The sequence below is a fragment of the Harmonia axyridis genome, chromosome 4 (genome assembly GCF_914767665.1).
Source record: "Harmonia axyridis chromosome 4, icHarAxyr1.1, whole genome shotgun sequence".
Taxonomy (NCBI): Eukaryota; Metazoa; Arthropoda; class Insecta; order Coleoptera; family Coccinellidae; genus Harmonia; species Harmonia axyridis.
The window spans coordinates 17264244-17281084 of NC_059504.1; the positions used below are offsets into that span (position 1 = coordinate 17264244).

General features: G+C 33.0%; 3 protein-coding genes across 6 annotated transcripts; 1 reads left to right on the plus strand and 2 right to left on the minus strand.

Annotated features, from left to right (window-relative positions):
• Nucleotides 1-73: 73 nt before the first annotated feature.
• Nucleotides 74-852, minus strand: LOC123678341 (proteasome maturation protein). The gene is made up of 3 exons (XM_045615324.1): nucleotides 719-852; nucleotides 457-615; nucleotides 74-400 (listed from the first exon to the last, which is right to left on the minus strand). The coding sequence occupies exons 1-3, from the start codon at nucleotides 719-721 to the stop codon at nucleotides 137-139; spliced, it is 426 nt and encodes a 141-aa protein (XP_045471280.1). The 5' UTR covers nucleotides 722-852; the 3' UTR covers nucleotides 74-136.
• A 65-nt stretch (nucleotides 853-917) lies between these two features.
• On the plus strand, nucleotides 918-6273 carry LOC123677806 (DNA repair endonuclease XPF). Of its 2 annotated transcripts, XM_045614517.1 has the most exons (16): nucleotides 918-1376; nucleotides 1429-1599; nucleotides 1666-1846; nucleotides 1904-2056; nucleotides 2152-2277; nucleotides 2351-2487; nucleotides 2546-2697; nucleotides 2749-2897; nucleotides 2958-3293; nucleotides 4064-4240; nucleotides 4299-4439; nucleotides 4499-4714; nucleotides 5432-5605; nucleotides 5663-5803; nucleotides 5877-6068; nucleotides 6120-6273. In XM_045614517.1, the coding sequence occupies exons 1-16, from the start codon at nucleotides 1225-1227 to the stop codon at nucleotides 6258-6260; spliced, it is 2739 nt and encodes a 912-aa protein (XP_045470473.1). In that variant the 5' UTR covers nucleotides 918-1224; the 3' UTR covers nucleotides 6261-6273. The 2 variants fall into 2 exon arrangements, with proteins under 2 accessions (XP_045470473.1, XP_045470472.1); XM_045614516.1 differs by having other exon boundaries at nucleotides 5432-5803.
• On the minus strand, nucleotides 6267-12237 carry LOC123677807 (ceramide-1-phosphate transfer protein). 3 transcript variants are annotated; one of them, XM_045614518.1, is made up of 4 exons: nucleotides 11928-12237; nucleotides 11571-11869; nucleotides 8694-8785; nucleotides 6267-8545 (listed from the first exon to the last, which is right to left on the minus strand). In XM_045614518.1, exons 1-4 carry the CDS (start codon nucleotides 12047-12049, stop codon nucleotides 8417-8419), a joined length of 642 nt encoding a protein of 213 aa, XP_045470474.1. In that variant the 5' UTR covers nucleotides 12050-12237; the 3' UTR covers nucleotides 6267-8416. The 3 variants fall into 3 exon arrangements, with proteins under 3 accessions (XP_045470474.1, XP_045470475.1, XP_045470476.1); XM_045614519.1 differs by having other exon boundaries at nucleotides 8694-8781; nucleotides 11567-11869; XM_045614520.1 differs by lacking the exons at nucleotides 11571-11869; nucleotides 11928-12237 and adding an exon at nucleotides 9143-9455 and having other exon boundaries at nucleotides 8694-9084.
• Nucleotides 12238-16841: the final 4604 nt, after the last annotated feature.

A 16841-nucleotide genomic window follows, 5' to 3' on the forward strand; every position in this document is an offset into this window, starting at 1 on the left:
TTTAGGTTTTAACAAATACTCGTAATCTATTTAGGTATATATATATATTTTTATAGTTGAGTAAAACCACAACTTACTGACATTTTTTTATTACAATGAAAAGAATAGAGCTAACAATCGAAATGTTAAATTTATCTTAAAGTAAGCCTAATGATCTCTCTACCATAGCATGAGGCTGACCCATAACTTCACTAAATTCTGGTTGGTTGAAAATATCTTCAGGTCCAATATCAATATCTCTTCCTTTCAATGTATTGAACATTATATTTGAAGATGTCAAGAAAGGAAGACGACCAACCTTTTTGGCAGCTTTGATTTCCATTCCAATTCTCAATGGAGCATGTAATCCTTGTGTATTACGGAGAATAGTCATATCTAAGTTGTTACGATGTTTTGAATACTGTAAAGACAAAAAGTTTGAGAATTTCAATGAAATATGATGAATTACTTCCATACATTTGCCTCAGACAGCATTAGAGGATGAGGGACATCTACGCAAGCCTGTGTATTTGCTAATCCATTCAGCATTGTATCAGCAACTTCATATTCCTTATGATTTTTGATAGATGTAATAGGTGCCTCAGGTTTACATTTTACTGGGGGCATTGAAAAACTCTGAAACATAATTCATTATTAAATGATATCCAAAATTGGTACTCCAAAATGATCTATTATTATCTATCTATCCATTATGATCGAATTCTTTTAGATATCTTACCATCTTGAATATAAATATTTATTATTTCGAGAAATAAAATCTTAAGTAAAACTCCTAGTCACGATTAACGTTTCTTAATGTCAATCAGAGAAAAACATTGTTTCTGAGTCAGATGGCAACCAATTTAACTTCTAATCAAATGACCTACGAAAAAAATATAGTGGTAGTTTTAATATAACAATATAAACATAAGTCCCAAAGTAACCTCATAACAAAAACATAACAGTAAAATTTTCAAAATAAATAATCTTTATAAATACCATATAGATTAAGAAGTTAGAAATCGTTTCGAATTTTGTTTTAATTTGAGTATTTTGAGCATCATTACTGAGCCAGAGAGCTCCACGGCAAGGCCTTCTACAGCATAATACATCTATTATATATTCTTTGGAGGGTTCTACTACAAAGTGGAAGTTCTGAATGATTTTTCATTAATCTCATGAAACATTGTGTCATTTAAAGAAGACACTGGTTTGAAAAACTAAATCTTAATTTAAGATCTCATTATGGAAGCTGGACCATCTACCTCGAATACATTTCCTGATTTCAGTACTACAGAATGGGCGCAAAAATGCAATACCATAACAGAAGCACATGAATTTGAATTTTTTATTCTTCAACGTTTAGTGGAAGAGGATGCTTTAGTTATTGCTGCAAAGTGAGGAACATTTTATTTGTTAAAATAGTGTTATCAAATGCATCAATTTCAGGGGTATTAATATGCACAATGTACTGTTATATTTCATGCAACTTTATTGTGATGAAGGAAATTTGGTATTTGTGATAAATGCTACAGAACATGAAGAAAAATACTTCATTGAAAAAGTTAATAATCCAAATATACACAACAATCTCAACACTGCTACCACTTCAGATAATAGGTAATTAAACCTGCCCTTAAATTATATACTTCATACTTTAATTAATAATACATACTAACTCTCTAGGGTGGATATTTATTTATCTGGAGGTATACATTTTGTTAGTACTAGAATATTAGTTCTTGATATGTTAAAGAAAAAAATTCCTATTGAAAAAATAACTGGTATCATTCTATTAAGAGCTCATAAAATATTGGAAAGTTGTCAGGAGGCTTTCGTATTAAGGTTATATAGGCAAAGTAATAAGGTAATACTAGAAGCAATCAATAATAAGATTATCAATAAATTATATTTTAATTTTCAGACAGGTTTCATAAAAGCTTTCTCAAATAGTCCCCAAAGTTTTACCATGGGATTCGGACATGTGGAGAGAATAATGAGAAATATTTTCGTTAAAGAATTATACCTCTGGCCTAGATTTCAGTCTCTAATCGTAAATAATTTTAAAAGAAACGAGGTAAATTTAATGCTACTTGTTATAATTTCCATTTAGCCAAACTTATATTGGTGAAGTTCACCTGAGTTTTTGAAAATAGATTTACAATTTTTCAGCCTGTTGTTATAGAATTGCATGTTCCAATATCAGAAAATTTTGTAAAAATTCAAACATATATATTAGAATTGATGAATCTCACAGTCAAGGAATTGAAAAGAATAAATAAATCAGTGGAACTAGAGGTAAGATGAAGAAATAAAATAATAATGTTACTATAATTGGGAAAATGAAGAATTTTATATTGAATATTTCAAGGAAATCACAACAGAGAATTGTCTGACCAAAAACTTCCATAAAATTTTGCAAGCACAACTTGATCTCGTTTGGAATCAACTAAGTTCAAGAAGTCGACAACTCATATCAGAGTTGAAAACTTTGCGTCATTTAATAATGTAAGTTTATATTGAGAATAAGAGAACCATATATGGAAATAATGAATTTTATTTGCAGTTCAATGTTTAATTGTGACCCAGTATCTTTCTATTCACTCCTGTTGGAATATCGTAAAGCAGAATATGCACTTAAAAATAATTGGGTGCTCCTTAAACCAGCTGAGTTACTATTTTCTCGTGTTAGTTCCTTGATTTTCACCGGAGATAGAGGTATTTGATTTTTTATTATACACAAGAATTGCTTCATTTATTCTATTGCAGAATTCAACCCTGAACTCTGTCCTAAATGGCTGTCGCTCATCCAAATATTGAAGGTTGAAATACCTCAAAATATATTAAAATCTAATTATACAAATAATAAAATTCTTATCCTTTGTTCTGACAGAAAGACCTGCTATCAGTTGAATGAGGTGATGACCATCATATTTCAATGTGTAGCTTGGTCATTTTCTGAAATTAATCAATTTTAGTTGTTGAGAAATGGACCTCACCATTACTTGCTATTCATGGCTCTCAAAAAAGGAATAAGTTTCAAATCTGTATCTGAGAAATTCAAAAATGTTGGTGGTTTGGATGTTGCTGCACAAGAAGAACCGGATCAAAAGACTTCTAGGAGAAAAAAATTAAAAGGTGACGAGAAGAATGAAGATGTCAAGAACAAAGTTTCAGACGGAACTGAAAATCCGGAAGAAGTAGCCGAGTACAAGGAATCCTATATTTTAACCATGTCCCAATCAATGATGGTTGATGAGAGTATAAGGAGTAATAAAGATGAGGATTCTTCTATTTTTGAACCTTTTTCACAAGTGAGTAATTTTGATTTGTCGATTCTGTTAATAAATTGTTACAATCTGGGAAAAAACTTTTAAACATTAATTGTATTGTATTATGCCAAATTAAAAAATAAGAAAAGAAATATGTGAAAAAGATCTAAAAGCTTGAGTAATTCATATCTATCATCGTGCTTCGCGAAACAAACAGAATTGGGCAGAATTACTATCACGTTAATTCGCGGTGTATTATTTGCATTTTCGTTTTTTTGCGTTTAGTCTTTTCCCGCAAATTTCGACATTTGCTGCAATAAAATATGCTATTCTGATAATCCATTAACACCACTTTGGTTCCATTTGCCTTTTGGCGGAATCTCTTTGAATTTAACATGAAATGAATGAAACATCAATATCTTCCGTTTCCGGTCATAAAAAATCATTAATCATAGCTCGGTAGCGCAATCCATTCACCGTTGCACCAGCCTCATTTTCATTTAAATGAGTTGTTGAACCGCGTATCGTACCATTTTTAGTAATGGCGTAGTTTTTACTTGTCAAATGTCAATAAATGACAGCTTCAAAGTTGACAGCTGCCCTAATAGCGGGCTATTCAAAATGAATCCTCTTATTGGAAAATCCTTTACTAACTTCAATCAGTGAATAAACTGGGAGGTTTCGAAAATGTTGTAAAGTAGCCTATTTGCATTATCGAGAAGGAATAAAGTGAATCAATAAATATGCGTAGACTACATCGAAATTGTTGCAATTCTTCTGAAAGTATGAAAGGGTTTCATTTTCATTTACAGCTCGAAAATATTGATCTAACACAGTTAGCTCAAGGTGAACAACAAACTCCTACCATAATAATCCAAACATTCAAAGGTGCAGAAAACTACATAAGCTTAGAAAGGACATTGGATGTAATAAGTCCCGATTATATCATCATGTATCACAGTAATATTACTGCCGTTAGAGAAATTGAGGTAACAGAAGGGGAATTCATTTTTTTAATATTACAGACAAAAAATTATGTATTTTCAGATGCATGAGAATCGCAGAAAAAGAGAAAGACCACTAACAACATATTTTCTGATATATGCAGGTACAGTTGAAGAACAGAGCTTTTTAACATCGTTGAGAAGGGAAAAAGAAGCTTTCGAATTTCTTATAGAAACAAGATCTGTAAATTCGATTATATGAATGTAACTTAGCAGTCCAAACTCATTTTTATTGTATTTTAGAAAATGGTTATTCCAGAAGATCAAGATGGGAAATCAGAAAGTTGTATGAATTTGCAAAATATCAATAGTCAGATGCTGGAGAGGAGTACAAGAAAAGGAGGTAGAGAGGAAGAAGTTAAAAGTCAGCATATAATTGTAGATATGAGAGAATTCAGAAGTGAGCTGCCCGTTTTGATACACAAGAGAGGTATCCATCTAGAGCCATTTGTTATTACTGTAAGTAGGAATTGAAACCAAGTTATTGATTTATCAGTATATTTTTTTGCACACACTAGTGCGTTCATTCAGATCAGGATGCAAAAATTCATATTCTGATACTGAGGTCCTTAGTAATTTTTCTCGTTGAATTGATTGAGCTTATCAGATTTTGAATGTAAAAGGGCCTTATACGAGATAAGAGGCCCAACTTTGAGATTTCAAAGTTCAATCAATTCAACAAAAAAAATTACTAAGGACCTAAGTATCATAATATGAATTTTTGCATCCGGATCTGAATGAACGCTCCGCAATTTTGAAAAAAAAAAAAACGTTGCATAGGGCCCAAAAAAGGACGAAAAAATATTGGTTTCAACCAATTCGGATGTAAAATTTCCCGCTGAATCCAAATCTGCCATAAAAAAGAAGGGTTTGCATTTGAAATTGGGCCTCATATATGGCCCTTTTGGTTCCAAAATCTGATGGGCCCATTCGATTCCTTGGGCGAAATTACTAAAGACCCGAGTAAAGACCTCAGTATCAGAATTCCGATTTTCCACCTGTGCACGAAATAAATTCACCGTTTTCAGACTTTCGAACCACCCGGTATATATTTTCATGGAATATTGTAGACCAGGAAGTTTTGACTTGCGATTTGAGTTCAGATGACTGAATTGATTATATTGAAACAAAAATCTCCTGATTCCCGTCGGTACTTCACTCATTTCCATTTTTCAGGTTGGAGATTATATTTTAACAACTGATATCTGCGTCGAAAGGAAAAGCATTTCGGATTTGATAGGATCGTTGAAATCTGGTAGACTTTACCAGCAGTGCACTCAAATGTCTAGATATTATAGCAAGCCCATGTTGCTCATTGAATTTGATCAGAATAAAGCATTTTCTTGGCAGGTAAATATAAAAAAATATTCTGTTCGAGAGAAATTAATTTTTAAATATATTTTAAAGAATTATTCATCCAGTCTTGAAGGATATAGCTTAGAACAAGTCCAACAGAAACTCCTCTTATTAACTATTCACTTTCCCAAACTTCGATTGATATGGAGTCCAAATCCTTACGCTAGTGCACAGCTTTTTGAAGAACTTAAGGTATTTCAAATTCATAGCTTTGAAATTAGTTGAATTGAAGTAAAATATTAATGAAATAAAATTTTAAATGCAGCAAAATAAAGAACAGCCAAATATAGAATACGCAACAAATATTGGAGATGAACAGGATATCAACATAATTGAAAGCAAATATAATTCTGGAATTTACGATTTTGTTAGGAAGTTGCCAGGTATTAATTCGAAGAATATTGATACTTTCTTGAGACGTGTGAAGAATATGAAGAATGCACTAAAGCTTACAGAGGTAAAAAAACATCATTATTCATTTGTAGGTTTTGAATATTTAAAATTTTAGGAAGAATTGAAAGATATATTAGGAAATGCAAGTGATGCAAAATCTTTTTACACAAGTTTACACACAGAACATTCTGCAGATGATGATACAGAAAGTAAAAAAGGAAAGAACAGATTCAGAAAAGAATTCAGATCGAAATAAATGATCTAGATAGCATAAGTTTATTTTTTTAATCATTTCTTAATACATTATCAACAACTTCAATGCACTTTTCAACAAGCAAATAAAAATAGCTCCAACATGTGGGATATTTCGTCTGGAAAAGAATTCGTTTCCAATAATTAACTATCATAAGCAACATCCCAAAACATTGAGCAGAATCTCAAGTGATTAAATACATGAAAAATTCCTTAAATTTAATGTCAATATTTTAACATAAAAATAATAAATACAACAAAAATGCATGGAACATCTGTTTAGTTAATAATCAAGAACTCCAATATATATTCTTTCATACATTACCTGAGAAAGAGCTTGAACAATAATTACAATCTTTAGTTGAAATATAATTGAGAAAAACAAAATTTTTATAACAATTGACTAATTATAAATAATTCAAACATTTCAATTAATGGAATTGGTAAAGTATAATGGCCTAGGAAATTACGCATTCAATAATAATCAGATCTTACAAATGTATAAAAGTGTGGGGTGAAAAATGGAATGAATATTCTGATGAATCTATTTACTTGCATCATAAAAATTGAGATGACAAAATGAATTTTTGAGCATAATAAAAGCTATGATGTACACTCCAACAAGTTCGTTTATAAATTTTTTTATGATCTTATTTAAAAAAAAAAGAGCAATCTGACTTTTTTACTGACAATAATGAAAATGAAATTACTAATCCTGTAATACTAATCAATTTACTTGAATCATGAATTAGATAATAATTTTAAGCTTATAAAGATTGATGGAATAATTTCTCCACATCACATTAAAACTTCAATAAACAATCAGTGCAAAAGCACCTCATGATTTATCAATGAGCATTTCAAATTCTACAATAAAATGGCAAGTTTTATAAAGAATATTTTCCTAAATATCTTTGGCAATATTCACCAAGATAAAATAAAAGCTTATTTAGGTACCGTAGAGTAATGAGAAAATTTTAATACTGCTAACTTACAACATTGCTAACTTGGTTTATAGTTGGTAAAAAATTCATTCACAATGATTTTATATATGCAGTAAGACAAGGATATGTAGGAGATTAATAGATTTCAAAGCTTTCAAATCTCTAAATTAAGTTTGGCAGGCATTGTTAATAGGCTATTTAACAAATTTTTCAAACAATCACAAATAGTTCATTGATTGAGCTCATATAGAGTGCTATTTCTGATTTGCATCAACATTTTTCAAAAAATAATTATAATCGAAGAAGCTGAATTCAAAATGCAATTTTACACAACCTGTAAGTGGTATTTTTTTTTGTAAATATTACTTCATACTGATTCATTACTTCTAACTATAGCAATCTGTTTGAGATAAGAATTCAATGTTGTTTTAATGAATCTGTTCAGACTGTCAAAATAACTAGCGTATTTTCGTTGTAGAAAATGTAAAAATTTCAGATTGCTGTAGTGTAAAAAACTGTTTACTTCAAACTGAGGTCAACATTAGCGCCCAAACCAGTTTGTTTCTCATGACATGATAATAGGTCTTCTTAGAATTATATCCTATCAGTTAATTGGGATTTTTTGCGTCAAATAGCCTGTTTTTTCAATCAACTGCCAAATAGTGAAACATTTTCTACTTCTACACATGTGAGTCAGGAAATCTGTTACCTGTAATAAGGATTTCAACACTTAATTAGTCATTAGTAGAAGTATTACTAGGCACATAAACAAAAGGGATAATAGCTTCCACATTTGTGATAAGAAGTTTGAGAATCATTTGATTTGTACAAGCAATTTAAGAATTTGGAAGAAATGAAGTTGAATTAACTGAAAGTGATGATCACTCTCACTTTCCCAAAATAAATTAATGATATGTATCCAAACTGAACTTCTAATATTTCTTTTTCACATACACTTCTTTCAAATACAGGAAAACCGACTAAATTTGTTTTTATCTATATCTCAAATCAGGAATCTAATATTTGCCTTTTTTCAATAATGATACTTCAAAATATTGAGCTTGTTTACACTAGTTCTCCAGTTGAATCTCAACTCAAAAAATTTCACAAGATTTGAAATGAGCAATTCTAATACCTGTAGCAATGAACAAATAAGTAAAAATGATTTGACATCAACTCAAATTACTCATTGCTTGAGACGCAAGAAAACCTGATATTATTTTAGTGATAGGAGATTACGATCCTTGTATATTTTCTGAACTCTATCATAAATCTCCGAAATGATTCCTAATGTTTCTGGTAGTATGTCCTCAGCCTTCTTGATATTTTCTTCGCTTCCACAAACCTATAACATTTATAAATTATACCTAAATTATTGTTTGAAATTAATTTCAAAGAAACAGAATTGTAATTCCCAAATATCTCAAGAGAAATGTTCGAATTAAATTTTTCTGAAATGAATCAAGAATTGCGATGATTTCAAATTCACTTACATTAGAAAGCAATTGATGTTTTGTAGGTAGAGTATACATTGCAATTTTAGCACCGGTTCTTATCAAAAAGGTATGATGGTGACCGAGGGTATCTTCATAAGCTTTAATACATGGACCCGAAGTACTTTCCTCCTCTTTTAAATCATTTATGCTTCTTAAAAAAGCTTGAATAAATTCCAAACTCCTGTGCAACCGAAGCAAAGTTCTAGATCCAGAAACGTAATTGTCTTTGCCTAAAAGATTATGCTCTCTTTCATATTCTACCATATTTAATACAGTTGAGAAGTGATGGGCTTCATCAGGCTTGCTCAAAAATTCTCGAAGTATAATCATTTTTCCGGCGAGTTCCGACTTAACAAAACCAAAAATTGTCCCCAGTAGACAAAAGAATCTGAAATTTTATTTATCAAACACTGAAATTAATCCATATTGATCAAGTTTCTACATACTTATTCAACTCATCAAAGCTTTTTAAATAGAGTTCTAAATTGACATCATCATTTTCAACCATCGCTAATTTGAAATTATCACGAACAAATTCCAAATCGAAATAGGAAATATTATTTTCCATGATGAAGAATAAATAATTTTATTTCTTGGGGATTTGAGGTTAGTTAATAACAATGAAAATGACAAAGCACTTCCAAGCAGCTGTCACATTCAGCTGATTGCTCTACTAATCTGCTAATTGCCTCTAATCAGAACGACCATTTGAAATTCACAATATATTTATTTACATATTATATTAATTCCATTTTCGTCTTCTTGGAAATGTATTATGTGGTGACATCTATAAAAAATATAAAAAAGTAAATATCAGTCCGAATTTCCGTTCAGAGATGGTGGGACGTACGAGATACAGCGTTCTATTCGTTGCTTCCAGGGACAAATATTAATTCAAAGAAATACGGATAGATGGCGCAGGGTACGTTTGAAATTGTATCGTTAATTTTTCCAGAAGAAATCGAAATATTTCATGTATCCTCAGCAGTGTGTCCCGATTTAGTAGAAATCTACTTTTTTAGTAGATTTTTCGCATTATCATGGAGTTTTTAGTAGGAAGAAATCATTTGGTAGATTCTAGTAGTTTTAAAAAATCTAACCGAGACGGTTATTGAGAATTCAGATGTCTAGACTGTTCCGATGAATCAGTTCATTGTTTATTGAGGTTCTATACGTTCTACGTGATTCTAAAAACATAATGAAATCAAAAAACTTCTCTGGTGGCTATCGGCAGAGAATAAATTCGAAGAATGATAGAATATTCGAAAGGCACCTCATTAAAAACAGATGGTATTTAAATTCAGTTGAAAATATACCATTATCTCACATTTGGTATTCTATTTAGTGGAAAAAATATGTAACTGGAATTTCATTGACAAATTTGAGTGGCTGAATATTTCATATTTAAATATATTCATTTCACATAACAAAATCGTTTTTATTTTATGACCTTTATTTGATAGAGAATTTTTAAGAAGATATATCTTTGTTTTTCCAATCAATTCAAATATTTAGATTCAAATTATTTTATAATATGAGGCTATGGGAGCAAATGTTCAATTGTTGAGAGCAAATAAAAAAGACTATCAAAAATATACTACCGTTTCTTTCAATTGAAAAAGGCGTATCCAGAGCATAGACCTAATATCATATCCTGATACGAATGTCAGTGTTTGGATGGAATTCGTTGTCCGAATTTTGTAACAAGGATATATGAGACCGAGGAGGTATATCAGGAGGCAGGAGATCAGATGAATAGGCAACCAATAAAACGTTATCGTGTATGATTGGTTGCCAAGAGGAAATCTGCTTTCCGGATACCTCCTTGTTCATCATATGTTCCTGATACGAATGTCTGTTTGGATGGTATTTTCTTGTGTGAAATGGTTAAATTCGAGCGAAAAATCAAGAATTTAGTGTCCAAATCGTGTAACAGGAACATATGAGACTGAGGAGGAATATCAGGAGGCAGGAGATCAGATGAATAGGCAACCAATAAAACGTTATCGTGTATGATTGGTTGCCAAGAGGAAATCTGCTTTCCGGATACCTCCTTATTCATCATAGGTTCCTGATACGAATGTCTGTTTGGATGGTATTTTCTTGTGTGAAATGGTTAAATTCGAGCGAAAAATCAAGAATTAAGTGTCCAAATCGTGTAACAGGAACATATGAGACTGAGGAGGAATATCAGGAGGCAGGAGATCAGATGAATAGGCAACCAATAAAACGTTATCGTGTATGATTGGTTGCCAAGAGGAAATCTGCTTTCCGGATACCTCCTTATTCATCATAGGTTCCTGATACGAATGTCTGTTTGGATGGTATTTTCTTGTGTGAAATGGTTAAATTCGAGCGAAAAATCAAGAATTAAGTGTCCAAATCGTGTAACAGGAACATATGAGACTGAGGAGGAATATCAGGAGGCAGGAGATCAGATGAATAGGCAACCAATAAAACGTTATCGTGTATGATTGGTTGCCAAGAGGAAATCTGCTTTCCGGATACCTCCTTATTCATCATATGTTCCTGATACGAATGTCTGTTTGGATGGTATTTTCTTGTGTGAAATGGTTAAATTCGAGCGAAAAATCAAGAATTTAGTGTCCAAATCGTGTAACAGGAACATATGAGACTGAGGAGGAATATCAGGAGGCAGGAGATCAGATGAATAGGCAACCAATAAAACGTTATCGTGTATGATTGGTTGCCAAGAGGAAATCTGCTTTCCGGATACCTCCTTATTCATCATATGTTCCTGATACGAATGTCTGTTTGGATGGTATTTTCTTGTGTGAAATGGTTAAATTAGAGCGAAAAATCAAGAATTTAGTGTCCAAATCGTGTAACAGGAACATATGAGACTGAGGGTATCTTCATAAGCTTTAATACATGGACCCGAAGTACTTTCCTCCTCTTTTAAATCATTTATGCTTCTTAAAAAAGCTTGAATAAATTCCAAACTCCTGTGCAACCGAAGCAAAGTTCTAGATCCAGAAACGTAATTGTCTTTGCCTAAAAGATTATGCTCTCTTTCATATTCTACCATATTTAATACAGTTGAGAAGTGATGGGCTTCATCAGGCTTGCTCAAAAATTCTCGAAGTATAATCATTTTTCCGGCGAGTTCCGACTTAACAAAACCAAAAATTGTCCCCAGTAGACAAAAGAATCTGAAATTTTATTTATCAAACACTGAAATTAATCCATATTGATCAAGTTTCTACATACTTATTCAACTCATCAAAGCTTTTTAAATAGAGTTCTAAATTGACATCATCATTTTCAACCATCGCTAATTTGAAATTATCACGAACAAATTCCAAATCGAAATAGGAAATATTATTTTCCATGATGAAGAATAAATAATTTTATTTCTTGGGGATTTGAGGTTAGTTAATAACAATGAAAATGACAAAGCACTTCCAAGCAGCTGTCACATTCAGCTGATTGCTCTACTAATCTGCTAATTGCCTCTAATCAGAACGACCATTTGAAATTCACAATATATTTATTTACATATTATATTAATTCCATTTTCGTCTTCTTGGAAATGTATTATGTGGTGACATCTATAAAAAATATAAAAAAGTAAATATCAGTCCGAATTTCCGTTCAGAGATGGTGGGACGTACGAGATACAGCGTTCTATTCGTTGCTTCCAGGGACAAATATTAATTCAAAGAAATACGGATAGATGGCGCAGGGTACGTTTGAAATTGTATCGTTAATTTTTCCAGAAGAAATCGAAATATTTCATGTATCCTCAGCAGTGTGTCCCGATTTAGTAGAAATCTACTTTTTTAGTAGATTTTTCGCATTATCATGGAGTTTTTAGTAGGAAGAAATCATTTGGTAGATTCTAGTAGTTTTAAAAAATCTAACCGAGACGGTTATTGAGAATTCAGATGTCTAGACTGTTCCGATGAATCAGTTCATTGTTTATTGAGGTTCTATACGTTCTACGTGATTCTAAAAACATAATGAAATCAAAAAACTTCTCTGGTGGCTATCGGCAGAGAATAAATTCGAAGAATGATAGAATATTCGAAAGGCACCTCATTAAAAACAGATGGTATTTAAATTCAGTTGAAAATATACCATTATCTCACATTTGGTATTCTATTTAGTGGAAAAAATATGTAACTGGAATTTCATTGACAAATTTGAGTGGCTGAATATTTCATATTTAAATATATTCATTTCACATAACAAAATCGTTTTTATTTTATGACCTTTATTTGATAGAGAATTTTTAAGAAGATATATCTTTGTTTTTCCAATCAATTCAAATATTTAGATTCAAATTATTTTATAATATGAGGCTATGGGAGCAAATGTTCAATTGTTGAGAGCAAATAAAAAAGACTATCAAAAATATACTACCGTTTCTTTCAATTGAAAAAGGCGTATCCAGAGCATAGACCTAATATCATATCCTGATACGAATGTCAGTGTTTGGATGGAATTCGTTGTCCGAATTTTGTAACAAGGATATATGAGACCGAGGAGGTATATCAGGAGGCAGGAGATCAGATGAATAGGCAACCAATAAAACGTTATCGTGTATGATTGGTTGCCAAGAGGAAATCTGCTTTCCGGATACCTCCTTGTTCATCATATGTTCCTGATACGAATGTCTGTTTGGATGGTATTTTCTTGTGTGAAATGGTTAAATTCGAGCGAAAAATCAAGAATTTAGTGTCCAAATCGTGTAACAGGAACATATGAGACTGAGGAGGAATATCAGGAGGCAGGAGATCAGATGAATAGGCAACCAATAAAACGTTATCGTGTATGATTGGTTGCCAAGAGGAAATCTGCTTTCCGGATACCTCCTTATTCATCATAGGTTCCTGATACGAATGTCTGTTTGGATGGTATTTTCTTGTGTGAAATGGTTAAATTCGAGCGAAAAATCAAGAATTAAGTGTCCAAATCGTGTAACAGGAACATATGAGACTGAGGAGGAATATCAGGAGGCAGGAGATCAGATGAATAGGCAACCAATAAAACGTTATCGTGTATGATTGGTTGCCAAGAGGAAATCTGCTTTCCGGATACCTCCTTATTCATCATAGGTTCCTGATACGAATGTCTGTTTGGATGGTATTTTCTTGTGTGAAATGGTTAAATTCGAGCGAAAAATCAAGAATTAAGTGTCCAAATCGTGTAACAGGAACATATGAGACTGAGGAGGAATATCAGGAGGCAGGAGAACAGATGAATAGGCAACCAATAAAACGTTATCGTGTATGATTGGTTGCCAAGAGGAAATCTGCTTTCCGGATACCTCCTTATTCATCATATGTTCCTGATACGAATGTCTGTTTGGATGGTATTTTCTTGTGTGAAATGGTTAAATTCGAGCGAAAAATCAAGAATTTAGTGTCCAAATCGTGTAACAGGAACATATGAGACTGAGGAGGAATATCAGGAGGCAGGAGATCAGATGAATAGGCAACCAATAAAACGTTATCGTGTATGATTGGTTGCCAAGAGGAAATCTGCTTTCCGGATACCTCCTTATTCATCATATGTTCCTGATACGAATGTCTGTTTGGATGGTATTTTCTTGTGTGAAATGGTTAAATTAGAGCGAAAAATCAAGAATTTAGTGTCCAAATCGTGTAACAGGAACATATGAGACTGAGGAGGAATATCAGGAGGCAGGAGATCAGATGAATAGGCAACCAATAAAACGTTATCGTGTATGATTGGTTGCCAAGAGGAAATCTGCTTTCCGGATACCTCCTTATTCATCATATGTTCCTGATACGAATGTCTGTTTGGATGGTATTTTCTTGTGTGAAATGGTTAAATTCGAGCGAAAAATCAAGAATTTAGTGTCCAAATCGTGTAACAGGAACATATGAGACTGAGGAGGAATATCAGGAGGCAGGAGATCAGATGAATAGGCAACCAATAAAACGTTATCGTGTATGATTGGTTGCCAAGAGGAAATCTGCTTTCCGGATACCTCCTTATTCATCATATGTTCCTGATACGAATGTCTGTTTGGATGGTATTTTCTTGTGTGAAATGGTTAAATTCGAGCGAAAAATCAAGAATTTAGTGTCCAAATCGTGTAACAGGAACATATGAGACTGAGGAGGAATATCAGGAGGCAGGAGATCAGATGAATAGGCAACCAATAAAACGTTATCGTGTATGATTGGTTGCCAAGAGGAAATCTGCTTTCCGGATACCTCCTTATTCATCATAGGTTCCTGATACGAATGTCTGTTTGGATGGTATTTTCTTGTGTGAAATGGTTAAATTCGAGCGAAAAATCAAGAATTAAGTGTCCAAATCGTGTAACAGGAACATATGAGACTGAGGAGGAATATCAGGAGGCAGGAGATCAGATGAATAGGCAACCAATAAAACGTTATCGTGTATGATTGGTTGCCAAGAGGAAATCTGCTTTCCGGATACCTCCTTATTCATCATATGTTCCTGATACGAATGTCTGTTTGGATGGTATTTTCTTGTGTGAAATGGTTAAATTCGAGCGAAAAATCAAGAATTTAGTGTCCAAATCGTGTAACAGGAACATATGAGACTGAGGAGGAATATCAGGAGGCAGGAGATCAGATGAATAGGCAACCAATAAAACGTTATCGTGTATGATTGGTTGCCAAGAGGAAATCTGCTTTCCGGATACCTCCTTATTCATCATATGTTCCTGATACGAATGTCTGTTTGGATGGTATTTTCTTGTGTGAAATGGTTAAATTCGAGCGAAAAATCAAGAATTTAGTGTCCAAATCGTGTAACAGGAACATATGAGACTGAGGAGGAATATCAGGAGGCAGGAGATCAGATGAATAGGCAACCAATAAAACGTTATCGTGTATGATTGGTTGCCAAGAGGAAATCTGCTTTCCGGATACCTCCTTATTCATCATAGGTTCCTGATACGAATGTCTGTTTGGATGGTATTTTCTTGTGTGAAATGGTTAAATTCGAGCGAAAAATCAAGAATTAAGTGTCCAAATCGTGTAACAGGAACATATGAGACTGAGGAGGAATATCAGGAGGCAGGAGATCAGATGAATAGGCAACCAATAAAACGTTATCGTGTATGATTGGTTGCCAAGAGGAAATCTGCTTTCCGGATACCTCCTTATTCATCATATGTTCCTGATACGAATGTCTGTTTGGATGGTATTTTCTTGTGTGAAATGGTTAAATTCGAGCGAAAAATCAAGAATTTAGTGTCCAAATCGTGTAACAGGAACATATGAGACTGAGGAGGAATATCAGGAGGCAGGAGATCAGATGAATAGGCAACCAATAAAACGTTATCGTGTATGATTGGTTGCCAAGAGGAAATCTGCTTTCCGGATACCTCCTTATTCATCATATGTTCCTGATACGAATGTCTGTTTGGATGGTATTTTCTTGTGTGAAATGGTTAAATTCGAGCGAAAAATCAAGAATTAAGTGTCCAAATCGTGTAACAGGAACATATGAGACTGAGGAGGAATATCAGGAGGCAGGAGATCAGATGAATAGGCAACCAATAAAACGTTATCGTGTATGATTGGTTGCCAAGAGGAAATCTGCTTTCCGGATACCTCCTTATTCATCATATGTTCCTGATACGAATGTCTGTTTGGATGGTATTTTCTTGTGTGAAATGGTTAAATTCGAGCGAAAAATCAAGAATTTAGTGTCCAAATCGTGTAACAGGAACATATGAGACTGAGGAGGAATATCAGGAGGCAGGAGATCAGATGAATAGGCAACCAATAAAACGTTATCGTGTATGATTGGTTGCCAAGAGGAAATCTGCTTTCCGGATACCTCCTTATTCATCATATGTTCCTGATACGAATGTCTGTTTGGATGGTATTTTCTTGTGTGAAATGGTTAAATTCGAGCGAAAAATCAAGAATTTAGTGTCCAAATCGTGTAACAGGAACATATGAGACTGAGGAGGAATATCAGGAGGCAGGAGATCAGATGAATAGGCAACCAATAAAACGTTATCGTGTATGATTGGTTGCCAAGAGGAAATCTGCTTTCCGGATACCTCCTTATTCATCATATGTTCCTGATACGAATGTCTGTTTGGATGGTATTTTCTTGTGTGAAATGGTTAAATTCGAGCGAAAAATCAAGAATTTAGTGTCCAAA

Excerpts from the sequence above, each read along its gene's own strand:
- LOC123678341 (XM_045615324.1), bottom strand. Across the intron at positions 401-456 it reads TAATGCTGTCTGAGGCAAAT|TATTCAAAACATCGTAACAA; the intron begins GTATGGAAGTAA and ends TTGTCTTTACAG.
- LOC123677806 (XM_045614516.1), top strand. The coding sequence starts at position 1,225 with ATGGAAGCTGGACCATCTACCTCGAATACATTTCCTGATTTCAGTACT. Across the intron at positions 2,057-2,151 it reads ATAATTTTAAAAGAAACGAG|CCTGTTGTTATAGAATTGCA; the intron begins GTAAATTTAATG and ends ACAATTTTTCAG. Across the intron at positions 4,715-5,431 it reads TAGAGCCATTTGTTATTACT|GTTGGAGATTATATTTTAAC; the intron begins GTAAGTAGGAAT and ends TCCATTTTTCAG.
- LOC123677807 (XM_045614518.1), bottom strand. The coding sequence starts at position 12,049 with ATGGAAAATAATATTTCCTATTTCGATTTGGAATTTGTTCGTGATAAT. Across the intron at positions 8,786-11,570 it reads ATGTATTAAAGCTTATGAAG|ATACCCTCGGTCACCATCAT; the intron begins ATACCCTCAGTC and ends AAGCTTATGAAG. Across the intron at positions 8,546-8,693 it reads AACATCAATTGCTTTCTAAT|GTTTGTGGAAGCGAAGAAAA; the intron begins GTAAGTGAATTT and ends TAAATGTTATAG.